Source organism: Camelus ferus, chromosome 14, assembly GCF_009834535.1.
Source record: "Camelus ferus isolate YT-003-E chromosome 14, BCGSAC_Cfer_1.0, whole genome shotgun sequence".
Classification (NCBI taxonomy): domain Eukaryota; kingdom Metazoa; phylum Chordata; class Mammalia; order Artiodactyla; family Camelidae; genus Camelus; species Camelus ferus.
Window position 1 is genome coordinate 50,064,782 of NC_045709.1, and position 14,323 is coordinate 50,079,104.

Here is a 14,323-nt window from a genome sequence, read left to right on the forward strand (position 1 = left end):
CTAGTGCAGTTCACTACATTTATCCATCATCCCAGATTCAGCAGTTATCAACTCTTGGTCAGACCTGTTTCATTTATTCCCCCACCTGCTCTGTCCCTTTATTGTTTTAAAGCACATTGGTGGATATTTCATTATGTGTCCTAAAATATAAGGACCTGCTTGAAAAAAATAACCATATTATTATCATACTAAAAAGACTGATAATTCCTTCATATCATCAAATGCACATTTTAAATTGTTTGAATTAGAATACAGATAAGCTCCATGCATTGCGATTGGTTATGTCTCTTAAGTCTCTTTTAATCTATGGGTTCTCCTCCATCTCTGTTTTTTTGTTTCGCTGAATTTTATTTAAGAAGCTGGATCATGTGTCTTTTTTGGATAGGATCCGCTTCAGCTCGCCCCCTGAGCCCTTTACACTCTTCATAGTCGTTCATAGCTTCCTCGCTCTCTAGTGTAAGATGTTCTAAGATGTTCTAGGCTCTGGCATAAGATGTTATAAGAAAGAGGCTTGTTTATACATTTCCTGCTTCCGATCTGAAATAAGCCATTTTTTCAAAATGCCATGGTTCTTTTTAATGGTAATGTGTTTAAAAGCCAAAATATGGTACCAGAAATGTTCATTTCTCCTGGGTGATCATTGTTTCTAGATATTTATAGTATGAAGAACTAGCACATATACTCACACATAAACACATGTGCATTTATAAACACAAGCATATTATTTGTATAATACATGTGTGTTTATTTATATATAGGCATATTTATGTGTATGTGTATTTTCTTTAAAGATAAAATACCTCATGAGTTTGTACTAGTTGCTACTTATTTAAAATAAGGACCACAGGATGTTACACCTGAACCTCCTTTCTCATACAGCTAGAATTTCTGTTCTTGATGATACTGGGAATAATAGAATTAGAAAGTCAGTTATTCATTTGCTCTGTCTGTGTGTGTGTTTTCATCTTTTGGACATAGCCCAATTAGGATGTATAGGGAAATGACTGTGTTTTAAAGTAAGTGGATATGATCAATTGCTGTGCTTTAAAGTAAGTTGGGATAATCCCTGTCTGTGTGATTATGCTACTAATTGGATGTACATTCGACATCATTTGTTTTACTTTAGATTTTTAGGAATCACTCTTTAAATCTTGTTTGATATAATTTTAGTTACACAGTCTTAAGTCAAATCTATAAAACCAAGTGTATTCAAAGAAGTCTAGCTTTTATCTCTGTTCCCTCGCTCTGTTCCCTTCCTCTCTGCCATTTTTTCTTCCCAGGTAACTTTTCATACTATTATAATTTTGTAGTTTAGTCTTCCATTGTTTCTTTTAATGTAAACATAGATACACATTAACAGATGCAGAAGTGTGTGTATATTCATTCCTCATGTTTTTCAACTTTTTATTTCAAAATATTTCAAACCTGTAGAAAAAGGTAGTAAGATTTGTGCAATGAACGCCCTCATATGCCCTTCACTTAGCTTCATCACTTAACATTTTACCATGTTTCTTTATTTATTTATATTTATTATTAGACAATTTTGGAGTAAGTGAAAACATCATGACCCCTCACCTTGTTCCTAAGGTCAATGAAGTTTTCTGTATAACCACAATACACTCATCAAATGTAGGGAATTTAACATTGATACGGTATTATTATCGTATCACAGTAAAGAGTAGTATTACATCATGTTATTTTTTTTTTGCCATTTGTCCCAACAATGGCATCCATAGCCTTTTATAAAACCTAGGTCTGGGATCCAGTTGGGTTCAAACATTACATTTAGTTGTTAGCTTCTGTCTCCTTTAATCTAAAATGGTGCATTAGCATTTTGGAATAATTCAGTCAGTGGTTTTGTAAAAAAAAAAATCCTTTTATTTGTATTTGATAGATCGTTTTCTAATGATTACATTCAGGTTATGCATTTTGGGCAGCACTACATGAGTGATACTGTATTCTCTCTCCTTAGTGCATCCTGTCAGGAAGAACTTAGTCACTTGACCAAGGATATAGCTCCACCAAAAAAGCACCTGTTTTTTCCTTTGAAAATGTCTGTGGGTAGATATCTATGGGTTAGAGACTGTGGAAAATTCTCTGAACACATTTTAGCATCCATTGGTTATTCTTATCCAAATCATTTATTACTATAATGGTTGCAAAATGGTGCCTTTCTAATTCTGTTATTCCACCCAGCCAATGCTCTGTTGTAAAGGAGAGTTTTCCCATTCCTTCCACTTTAAATGTATGTGTGTATGTATTTATATATGTATGTATATGTTTGTTTGTTTGTTTGTTTATTTTACATGTTTGTATCAATATAGACTCAAAGATTCTCTTTTTGCTCAGTGTTATAATCCTTTGCTGTCATTATTCAGTCTTTATACCATTTCCATTTATATATGCCACTGTGAGTATAAAACTACTATGTAAAATTAAGAATTTCTTTGTAAAATATTTATCCTTGGAGTTAATCCCACTGACACTAATATAATCAAATTACTTCATTCAGAAATGGCTTGGAGTAGTTCATTTTATGTATATGTGTAGGTGGTATATGATCAGTTGGTACAAAGTTAAGCTTATTTGTTTATTTAGACTTAATTTGTCTGAGTTTTTTTCCTATCCTTCGTGATATAATTTTACTATTAAAATATGTAAAACATTAAAATGGCTCCAGAAATAAAATTATACAAAATAATGTTCTCAGAATTACAAGTCCTTTCCCTTCTCTGCTTCTCACTTACTCCAGTAAGTATCCTGTTGTATCCATCCTGTGTTCTTTTTGGAAAAAATCAGAAAGATTGATTGATTCATTCATTGATTTAGATGTAGTCCTATTTTCTTTCTTTATTCAAAAAATGTAGCACACTATATATACTATTTTGCACTTTGCCTTTTAAATTTGATGTGATGTATAGAAATCTCTCCCTATCCATTTAAAGAAGTCATCTTCATTGTTTTTTACAATTCTGCAGTTCTCCACTGTGAAGATGTATTATAGTTTATTCAGCCCATCTTATATGTGTGAACACGTGGGGTGTTTTCAGTTTTTTGCAATTTTTTTTTTGCAGAGAATAACTTTGTGCATATGTTTGGGGTTTTGTTTGTTTGTTTCCACATTGTTATAGCATATCTTCAAAGTAAATTTCTAGAAGTGAAATTGCTGGGTTAAACAAATACAGAATAAGGAGCCTTGTGCTCTGTAGATCTGGGATTGCGGATTCAGAGGGTGAATGCATATGTTGTTTTGCTAGATGTTGACAAATTCCCTTCCATAAATTATACCATTTTGTGTCCCCACCAACAATATATGAGATCACTTGTTTTCTCACAGCCTCCCCAACAGAGCATGTAGTTAAATTTTGAGCCCTTTGCCAATGTAATGGGAGAAATGGTCTCAATTTAGTTTTAATTTACATTTACGTTAATCTGAGCAAAGTTGAGCTTTTTATTTAAATGGAGATGTTTTAAAATGCTCTACTAAAAATGTTTGCCTAGGTTCTAGATAATTTTTTAGAATAATATCATACTTAGGAAATTTCTTAAGGTTTATATCATGTGCTACAACCAATTGATAGTTTACTATTTGACATGGTCCTATTTAACTGTAATTTGACCACCGTTACAGAATTCCTTCTACTGTGATGGTGACAAAAGCTTAAAAATGGCCTTAAAAATACAAACAATTATATGCCAAAATGAACTTACATATACAGCAAAATTTTAGGTTAGGAAAACATAAAAATCTAGACTTTTACCAAGTGTGTATGTGCATATGTGTGTTTATATTTGTTCTCATAATATATGAAGTTATAAAATTTTTTTGCTAATGAGGAGAAGCATTTGTAACAGATATTGTAGATGGTAGGCAACCTAAAAGTGACTAAAACCTTATCTTTTAATGATCTATTCATTTACATCAGTGTATCTTTGTATTTTACCTATGAAATTATATAGTCAGTTACCTGCTTATATTCCTTAAATACATGCAGACTGAAATGGAAAATTTATTATATAACTAACTCTTCCACAGGAAAATCAGGTAACTGAATACTTGTTGAAATTAAGCAGCTCTGTAATTGTTTTTCTAATGATATCAGTGTGTACTTACAAACATTACTGCAATATTAACCAAATATTAGGTAGAAAGAAATAGATATTCAGGTAGGAAGTAGAGACAATTGATAGTGACCATTAATAATACCTTGATTTCTGATTATATTTAAATTAGTCTGTTAATTTCTTATTTAAAATTTATTTTACAGTATGTTGAAGACATCATCTTTACAGTATGATGTCCTGTTTCTAAAACAGACAGAAAACTAAAATCTAATTCATCTTAACAAATGCAAGTGTCCTCTTACCTGTTGACCTCAGGTGACATTCCCGGAGTGTGTGCGGTGGATGACAATCGAGTTTGACCCCCAGTGTGGTACTGCACAGTCAGAAGATGTCCTCCGTTTGCTGATTCCTGTTAGAACTGTGCAAAATTCAGGATATGGACCAAAATTGACATCTGTTCATGAAAATCTTAATTCCTGGATAGAATTAAAGAAATTTTCCGGATCCTCTGGGTGGCCTACTATGGTCTTAGTGTTACCAGGTAAGTCATTTTTTTCTTTTCGATTTTATATGGTAAAATATATGTGTTTATGAAAATTGTGTCCAGTAAGGTTATATCATTGAAAATCTACATTTAATTTTTAGAATTTCTTCAAGACCTACAGTATTTGGATTACAATTGGATAGTAAAGACTCTCTGGGCAAGGGGCATAACATGGCCGAGTTTTAGAAAAGAGAGTTTTTTGAGGATCTTTTGAGAAAAGGTTAGCTTAACCAAAACAGAAAGTTAATAATGAAGAATGGCTGTCTATATAGTTGGAACCAAACTGTAGAAAAACTGGAAGATTTTTATTTTCCCAATAAGTGCTAAATTTTGAGAACTTACCAAGGACTCCTTTCTTTCAAGAGAACTGGTGAGCCGCCTAAGGCACTGAGTTGTAAAGCTTTTTTTTTCAGGCCTGGGAAGGCCGGGGGCAGGGAGGGAGGGAGACAGCACTTTTGTTATTGTAGTCTGTTGTGTTTTTAACCAATTAACCATAACTACTCCTGTGATCTCCCAAACTAATAGCTAATTTGAATTCAGAAACCTCTTTCTTCTAGTCTGACCTGCCTTGTTTGTTTATGAAGAGATAGAGAAAGCCTGATTCCAGCATGGAAAATTACTCACTCTGGAATAGAAAAGGCTAATAATGTAGGCCTCAATAATTGACAGATAACTGAAAATGATTTTACTTTTGATTAAGGAGAATTTGATCATGAAGAAAAATAATAATTCACTTGGAATGTTTTTATTGCTTCTGGTGTTGTTTTTAGCACAGGTTTGTTAAAGCAGATATAGGAACCCCCAGACGACTCAGTTTTTTAGTACTTGATATATGTTGCTACCTTTCTTGAGATGGATAAAAGTAAGGAAAATTTTAATAAGGTTGTTTCAGATTTTGAACTCATTGTTAGCTTTTTTCTTAGGAAATGAGGCCCTTTTTTCATTGGAGACTGCATCAGATTATGTGAAAGATGAGAAAGCTTCTTTCTATGGTTTCAAATGTTTTGCAATTGGATATGAGTTTAGCCCTGGACTTGATGAGGTGAGAATGAATTCGCTTCTCATTGTGTTAAGGAAGATTGTGTTTCTAAGGGCTGCTGTTGTCTTAAATTGTGTTTGCTCTCTGTATTCAAGAAGTCTGAAATTTATTTCAAGCTGGGGTGTATAATTTAAAATATTTTGTAATTTAATTTTGTGCAGTGGTCTGTTTTCGCTACTTTTAATATGTAAAGAGAATAGAGTCTAGGCAACATGACCCAGCCTTTAAAGACTTAATTTAATTGTGCCTGTTCCAAATCTGCTTTGGTGGCTGTGCCTCTTTGAGTAAATAATAGAACCTGATTTCACAATGGGACTAATTTAATATCTCTTCTACATGTTTTAAATCATACAATAAAAAAAGTCAAGGTAAAAAAATGATCATCTTCCTTCAAAGTAATGAATGAAAAATTCTTTAGGTAATTAACTGAAGGTCTGAGCCTTATAAACCAGCATGAGACAAAATATTGACCCTCTTACACTCTTAAATTAACTATTAGCTAACACATGCTTCCTTTTAGTTTCTAAAGTTATGCTTGAATTCAAGTCACATTCTTTTGATAATCCACATCATCTTTCAGAAATTTCATCTTCCATTTTTTAAAGCATCTGATTTTGTTTTTGCAATTCTCCAGGGAGTCATTCAGTTGGAAAAAGAACTAGCCAATCTTGGTGGGGTTTGTGCAGCAGCTTTGATGAAAAAGGATCTAGCACTTCCTATTGGTAAGTCTGGTCATATACTAGGTGTTTGTTTATGATTTTTAAAAAACCTTTTAAAGAAGAGTTTATTTTTTACAGAACATTCTGAAAATAGATCAGTGAATTGAGTTCAGTAGTCACTTACCTTCATGAGCAATAACTGCTTAATATACTGGTGGTTTGAGTATTTTTAATGGAGACTGAAGAGTGTATCTCTCCAGTTTTTTTTTTAATTCATACAAACACTGTATGCACATACATGTGATGTGCCAGACCCTGAGTTCAGCACTAGAAATATAGTATCAAACCAGAAATCTGAGATATCTCTCAGATATCCTAGTGGACATACCAAGTAAACAACTAGATGCTCATTGTCTGGAACTCAGGAGACAAGTCAATAGAAATACTGTTTGAACATAGTTTGCATTTAAAGACAAGGAACCATATGAAAGATGAGCTGAGAAGAGAATGCAAATGAGAAAGAGAAGTTAGCGAAGGATCAGAGCTGGGACTTGCCAGAATTTCGAAGTCAAAACTAGGAAGAAGCTGCATAAAAGACTGTGAAGCAGTGGCCAGTGAGGTAGATATGAAACCTCAGGAGAGTGGGTATTGGTGGGACTTTTTTAATGTAACTGGGAAGTAAATTAAAATTTGTCATTGGATTGAAAAACTTGTTGGCTATTTATATACTCAGTAGGAAATAACATCAGTAAAATGAGAGAAATATAAGGACTGTTAGAGTGGGGTGAGAGAATGGAGAGTCAGGAAGGAGACTCAGATTGAATTTAGATAGCTGTTTAGAAGAGTTTTCATGTGACGCATGACAGAAGTGAGGCAGTGGCAGAAGAATACCTATTTTTGTGATACAAAATTATATGATACATAAGCTGCTTTATAATCAAAATGGAAAAGATGAAAATAAACTTAAAAATTTCATGATTTTTATAGATGATTGAACATTTTTTACTTTTACAGCAGTTGAGAATAAAAGACATTATTATTGTATTTCCCCAGTTCTCACCCCCAAATGTCCATCTATATCTCCTCCCTCTGGGACTACCCTTCCCACTTTCTTCTTTCTTTTTTCCCTTCTATTTCTCTACTCTTTTCTTCCTTCTCTGTTCCCTTCCTTCTACCTACTGCCTTCCATCCTTCCTGGTTCCTTTGTTCCTACTTAACATTGATACATAAATGAGGAGGTGAGACATTTATGTTCCACTCATATGAAGAAAATTGATACAACCTTTTTGGAGGATATTTGTCAACTATTCAAACTTTATGTGCATATACCTTTGCTGTAGCAATTTTTTATGTATACTTGAACAGATTCCCCCAAAATATATGTTATATGATTAATATAGCAGTGCTTGTGATTGTAAAACCCAGAGCAACCAAAATGTCTGTCAGTGGGGAACTGGTTCTATAAGTGATGGTACATCCATTAATGGTACATACAATAGGAATGTATGTAGCTGTTAAAAAACAGCAACAAAGCAACAAAAAATTAAACCTCTATGTCCTGGCTAAGAAAGATATCCAACTTATACTAACTGAGAAAAGCAAACTATAGAAGAGGGTCCCTTTTCTGTGGGGCCCTTTCTGTGAACATTATCTTATATGTGTATAAATGTATGTGTATGTGTGCACGTGTATGTATATTGACACCCATGTATGTACACTTATTATTTGCACATGTTTCTAGACCAATACATAAGAAACTGTTGACACTCTATCTTTGGAAGGGGATGGTGACAGAATTTTTTATTCTACACTTCTGTATAACTTGAATATTTCCCTTTGAACATGTATTACTTTAGTAGTAGTATTTTAAAAATTAATTAAATTATCAAAGAAAATTCAATAAATAAAATATGTTCTACATCAAGCAATAAAGGAGAAAATGGCTAAAGAATACAGTTATTTTCTTATGTTTTTCTGTAAGTAACTGTTGTTTACTAAAGGTATAGCTCTTCTATAAGATACCCAAAATAGAAAGACAGATTCTGAATAATCGGTTCCTTCTTTCTTTTTTTTTTTCTTTTTGGTAAAAATATAATTACATTAAATTCAAACATACACATTTATGTACTTAAATATAGTATATGTCTTTTGAAAATCACTTGATGGATGCCTTTTGAATATTTCCTTGAGAATTACAGCTTATATTCACATTGAAAATAACATTTTAAAATTTAAATCACTGAGGTTTATGCAGAGTGATAATAGTTCTCTTCAATTTGGAATATCAAAATTGTGCAAAAATTGTGATGAATGCAAAGGATTAGAAAGTTAAACTAAGTATTGATATATTTTAGTAAAATTTTTCATTTACACAACAGGTAATGAATTAGAGGAAGATCTTGAAATTCTTGAAGAGGCTGCATTACAGGTATTGTCCTCAAAACTATAAGGATAAACTTTGTACATTAATTTTAAGCAGTATGTTCCTTCAGATCAACCTTATTTTTCTTGAACATTCATTAAGTATTTCATTTCCTAATTGGCAGTTATAAAGATAAATAAATCATAATTTCTCCCCTGGTTGGGAGAGACCTCTGCGAACCCTTGCTGTGCTGCATGGTGGATGTGCTGGGGTGAGACATGAGTCTTGCTGGAGGAAGAACAGCTACCAAGTGCCAAGGGTGCAAGGGAAGGTTCTGCTGAGCTGTGGACATTGAAAGTGGATCTTGAAAGAAGTTTTATTTACCAGTTAGAAAGAAGGGGAAAAAGTGTTAATAGTAGTAATTTAAATAATATCTGTAGAGCACTTTATAGTTTCCCATATCTTTGACATTAATTGTCTGTTTTTGCAATTACACTTTGAGGTGAGGTCAATATTTTCTCTTGTATCTTACAATTATAATAACTTAAGAGAAGTTTTGTGATTTGTCTAAGAATTCAGCTAATTGGGAGATAACGGCTAGCATCCAGATCTTCTAATACCTACAGCTAGTAATTTATATTTTATTTATTTTCTGAAATGAATTGATCATAACAGTAATAATAAAAACAAATGTGTATTTGATCTTAACTTGTTCAATTACTATTCCAAACACTTTGCGTATTTTTAACTCATTTAGTCCTCACAACAACCCTAGGAATTAGAGACTCTTACCTCTATTTATAGATAAGGAAGTGAGGCACTGGTCTCTGGCAGTTTGGTGACAAAGTCTGTGATCTTGATCACTGTGCTCTAAACATAGGGAGCCATGGTGTCCTTGATACTGTTAAGAAACTTTTGTGTTTCAAAAACCCACCAGCTTTTGTTTTAGTCTTTTTCTTCTAAAAAAAGGTTAAATCTCTGTATCTCAAGATACAAAAATGAATAATTCAACAAATATTAAATAAACATGTTATGTGTCAGATAACATTCCAGTTAAAGAAAACCATCAAGTAGCTCATGTTGTCATTACAAGGATTATTATGGCTTACAGAATGTCATTTAGGCCACATATAAAGAGATCCTTATTGTGCTGCTGTTAAAGAAAAAAGAAAATAAAGTCCCAAATTACCCACCTTTTTGGCATGTAAGGTAGTTGTTGTCATGGTCTGACATATATTAATTACCTACTATTTGTTAGGCAATGTAGTGAGCACTTAAATGTGTTATTCAATTTAAATTTTCTAATAATCACAGAAGAGAGATATTATTTGATCACCAGTTTATACATTTTACTGATTCAGGAATGGTCTGTAACTTGTTAGCTCAAGAGCAGGCAGCAATAACTTGTCCAAAATCAGGGTCTAAACTCAAGTCTGTTTGATTTGAAAGATCCTGATTTTTAAATTGGATAGCTTGTAAAATGCAGAAGTCACTGTTGTAGGACCTGATAGAACTGGAAGTATAATCCTTTTCTATAAAAATATTTTATTTTGATATTTATTATACAGTCATTTAAAAGTATGTAGAAAGTTTCAACACTTAAAGCAGGTCTTTCCAAAATTTGAGGCTTGCTTTTCATATAGGTGAGAACTAAAATTTCAGTTTTACCTGCCTTTTTTCCTTAACTTTAATAAGGCATACACAAGCTAATGTGCAGCCACAGTCAGGCTTCCAGCCACTTTTTGCCCAAGTCAGGACCTTGGTATACCCAGTTGCCCAAGAGAGCAGACACAACCTCCTCATGATAGTTGCCCATAATGGGAACAGAAAAAGGGAGCCTTCCGCGTCTTGTCTACAGAAGGGAGCCCTGGCCCTGACAAATGGGGATGTGACCCAGGTAGAGAGCTAGAGTGGGAGGAGATATACTATTGCATCTATCGGGCAGATCTCTGATAAATCACTTATCACTTATTTTTGTCGGAGGAAAGAGACTAGAAGTGTCATCTCATGTTTTTCGCAGGTTTTCTACTTTATAGGCTGAAGGAGCACTGGGGCATGGGGAGAAAATGATCTCCCCCAAAAGACCTATCTAAAATTGGGTGCAACTTCAAACACTTCAAGTGATTAAAGTTTTATATTTTAAAATATATAAATGTTCTCTTTTACCCAACAGGTGTGCAAAACCCATTCTGGTATTCTTGGAAAGGGTTTAGCTCTTTCTCACTCACCAACTATATTGGAGGCACTCGAAGGAAACTTACCACTGCAAATCCAAAGCAACGAGCAGTCCTTTTTGGATGATTTTATTGCTTGTGTTCCAGGATCAAGCGGTGGAAGGCTTGCGAGGTAATGTTCTTTAAGTACTATAATGACTTTCTCTCAGGGCTTGCCTCAGTCTTCACTTCTGAAGAGGAATGAGAGGGGAGTCATTAGGATGTTAAAATGCTGCCTAAAATACTTTAGTTTATGTGTTTTGGACATTCTGAAACATAAAATGGTAGTTAATATTTCAAAATATTTAAAAAATATATGATAGTTGTTAATTGACTGTTTTAATGTTTTCTGGGTGCTTTTATTTAAAAATAAGTGGAACACATGGTGTAATTGAGAAGTCTGTGTATCTGATATTAATATTTAATATCTATCCTAAACTCCTAGATTTATCACTATATTTTATTTCAATATGAAGTTTTTTCAAATTTGCAATTAATGCAAATATAAGGTTAGAGTTTAAATCAGATCATTTGAGGTTGTAGAGTTCTCATTTTGTTGCTGTATTTTTTTTTTATGATGAAAAGAACAAATACTGCTGGCTTGTGTGACTTTACTAGAAATATAGAAATCTAGACTCTTCTGGCTTTAATTTTAAAAATACAGAGATTACTCTGTAGTTTTTAAAAACCAAAATCGTGATGGAGAAGAATAGAAAATCTTTTAAGTCAGCCTCACTGATTTCTTTGTGGACGTTTTTATGTAAAGCATGACGGAATTACTTATTACTCATCTCATAGGACAGCCTAAATGTAGATTATGGAGGCAATTCAGGCATGGATATCGCAAAGCATAGAAAATTGGTAAGATTACGTGGAAGGGAAAGTAATGAAGGGAGATAATTAAGAAACTGTTTAAAGAAAGAGAAGTTAGGCAATGTATCTTTAACCTGCCTGCTCTCCACCAAGCAGAATGTCACTTCTGTCCCTGCTTTGACAGAGAGGCTGCTCTTTCCCAGGTTTTCTGGTTGTCAGACCTCTGTAAGGCAGACCTCCCTCAGTGAGGATGAGTGTATTTGGGACTTCAAAGTATCCACGACCTAAATTTGTTTTCTTGGTTATTTTGAATCAGCCATAGTTAAAGTTTCAAATTTCCTGATTTTAAAATTATTTCTATTCTGTTTGTAATCATCAGAGATCTCATGTGCTTCAGCATATTTTTTAATTAATTTGTCATTAATAATTTCCAAGGGCGACACTTGTGGTCATTATCACTGAATTGGAAATGAAGATACCATCTTAGCATTTTGTTTGATAGAAGTTTTATTCTTTCAGCTTAATTTCATGTTAATCATTGAAGATGTTGATTAATGTTTGGCTTTTTGTTTGCTTGTTTTTTTTCATTACTTCTAGGTGGCTTCAGCCAGATTCCTATGCTGATCCTCAGAAAACATCTTTGATTCTGAATAAGGATGATATTCGTTGTGGTTGGCCTACTACCATAACTGTTCAAACAAAAGACCAGTATGGGGATGTGGTACATGTTCCTAATATGAAGGTAATTATATCAGAATTAAATTAGTAGACACCTATACACAGACTGTTCTAACTAGTAAAATTTTAGAAATGGCAAGTGCTTAGAGTCCATTTGCAGTACCCTCTTTACATATATGTAATGGAAGAAGCTGAAAAATTGTTTAAATGACTTGTTCATATTAATCATTAGTCAATTTTCCAAGTTGCATACATTTTTAGTTTGTTTTTTACATTTTGCTAGGTACTCTGGTGATTCAAAGGAAGGATAAGAAAGTGTCCATACAAAGAGTGCTGAGCACATGGGAGGAAGGCCATCAGTACATAAAAGATTGAATAAATCAGTGAAAGAATACATTTTAAAATTTTGTATATATATTTTTTAAAGACTCAAGTACATTTTGCACTTGGTACTATTGAAATAACATTTAAAATATAATATTGTTACTTATTAAATAAACTAGAAATATACACATTTGGATTGTAAAGAATGATGAATGGAACTACCCATGTGCTGTATTGAAGAATATAGCTCTTTGGATAACTCTTCCTTGAGACATTAATTAATTAATAGTGACATTTTAGAGTATATTATAATGCATAAAATTAAGTCCTTTGTGATACAATCTATTAATTCAGTATCTTATTTAAAACTTTTATTATATTTCTAAAGACAGTCAATATTGAATGAAAGTTTATATAGACAATCCTCAGCCACTCCTAACCCCAAGTTGTATTACAGAGTGATTTGGTTGTTTGGGGCTTAGAGTTGATTAACCTACAAAATCTTTTTTACTCATAGAATTGCTGATTTTACCTCAGTATTGCATTTAGTAGAGCTATTTCAATTACTTGGTACATCATTTGGTTTATACTGGAAGTACAATGACTTCTTACTTGACTCATTTGAAAAAAAAAAAAAAAAAGACAAGAGACATATAGTTCTCATGTCTTACGACTAGTAAGGAAAACTGTATGGAAAAGCGTTTGACCCTGATAACTAAACAAGAATCAAGCTTTACCAGTGCCTTTCAAGGTTTTGGCCATGGCCACCAGCAAGGACTTATATCATGATGCAGACATACATACATAGGATAGAATAGTATATGCTCTTAACTGCACTCAATATATAAAATACATATTCATACAATATGCCACACTCATATTTTCTCTTCTGTCTTACTTAAGGACGATCAAACTCTGTCAAAGTGATTCCATGCCCATTAATAATTACTCTATGTAATGCAAAAAGCATCACAAACTATAAGAAAAAAATTGAATAGATAATAAAGTAATTCTGATAGTGATACAAAAAATGACTCCACCCAAAGATAGAATTTTGATCACAATTTTCAGTTATTTGTTAAGGGGTTTGTGTATTCACTGATGAATTTCTCACTTACATGTATGTAGTGAGTTGTTAAATCCAGTCTTTGAGCTCACAGTAAGTTCCTTATTCACGTGACTACATTGTAATAACCATTTTCCAAGTCAGCATAATATTTCATTTCTTTTTAATGTTCATGCTGTTATGCTTAACTTTAGTTGTATTTTCCTGTGTTTCCTCCTTTGCACCTTTTGTTGTCTGTTACTCCATTTTGGTATCTGGGTTGTTTACCTCTTACATTTCAGAGTCAGACTTTATGCTTTATCTTTTGTTCTCCTCCTTCTTTGAGTTCTTGTCTTAGCAGCATGATCTCTCTTTCTACTTCCTCTTTTTTTCTATATATTTTGCTTCTTGTCCTCCTTCCCCCTAAATCTGTTACTACTCAGTATGCTCAAGTTCATATCAGAATTATCTCTAACTTAGAAACCATATCTAGGAAACTCTAGTAAATAAGTATTTAGGAAAAGTGATTTGCAAACATATTGATGCTTAATTTATTAATACCACATTATCACATTAGCCAA

The 14,323-nt window shown here is 33.0% G+C and overlaps 1 protein-coding gene across 12 annotated transcripts in view; it reads left to right on the forward strand.

Annotated features, from left to right (window-relative positions):
* The window catches only part of MYCBP2 (MYC binding protein 2), a 226,062-nt gene that overhangs the window by 126,499 nt on the left and 85,240 nt on the right, over positions 1–14,323 (forward strand). For all 12 annotated transcript variants that reach the window (XM_032496842.1, XM_032496837.1, XM_032496841.1 and 9 more), the window contains 6 exons: positions 4,381–4,606; positions 5,533–5,651; positions 6,283–6,370; positions 8,686–8,735; positions 10,843–11,015; positions 12,293–12,437. In XM_032496842.1, coding sequence (XP_032352733.1) covers positions 4,381–4,606; positions 5,533–5,651; positions 6,283–6,370; positions 8,686–8,735; positions 10,843–11,015; positions 12,293–12,437 — 801 coding nt within the window. The remainder of the gene's footprint in view (positions 1–4,380; positions 4,607–5,532; positions 5,652–6,282; positions 6,371–8,685; positions 8,736–10,842; positions 11,016–12,292; positions 12,438–14,323) is intronic.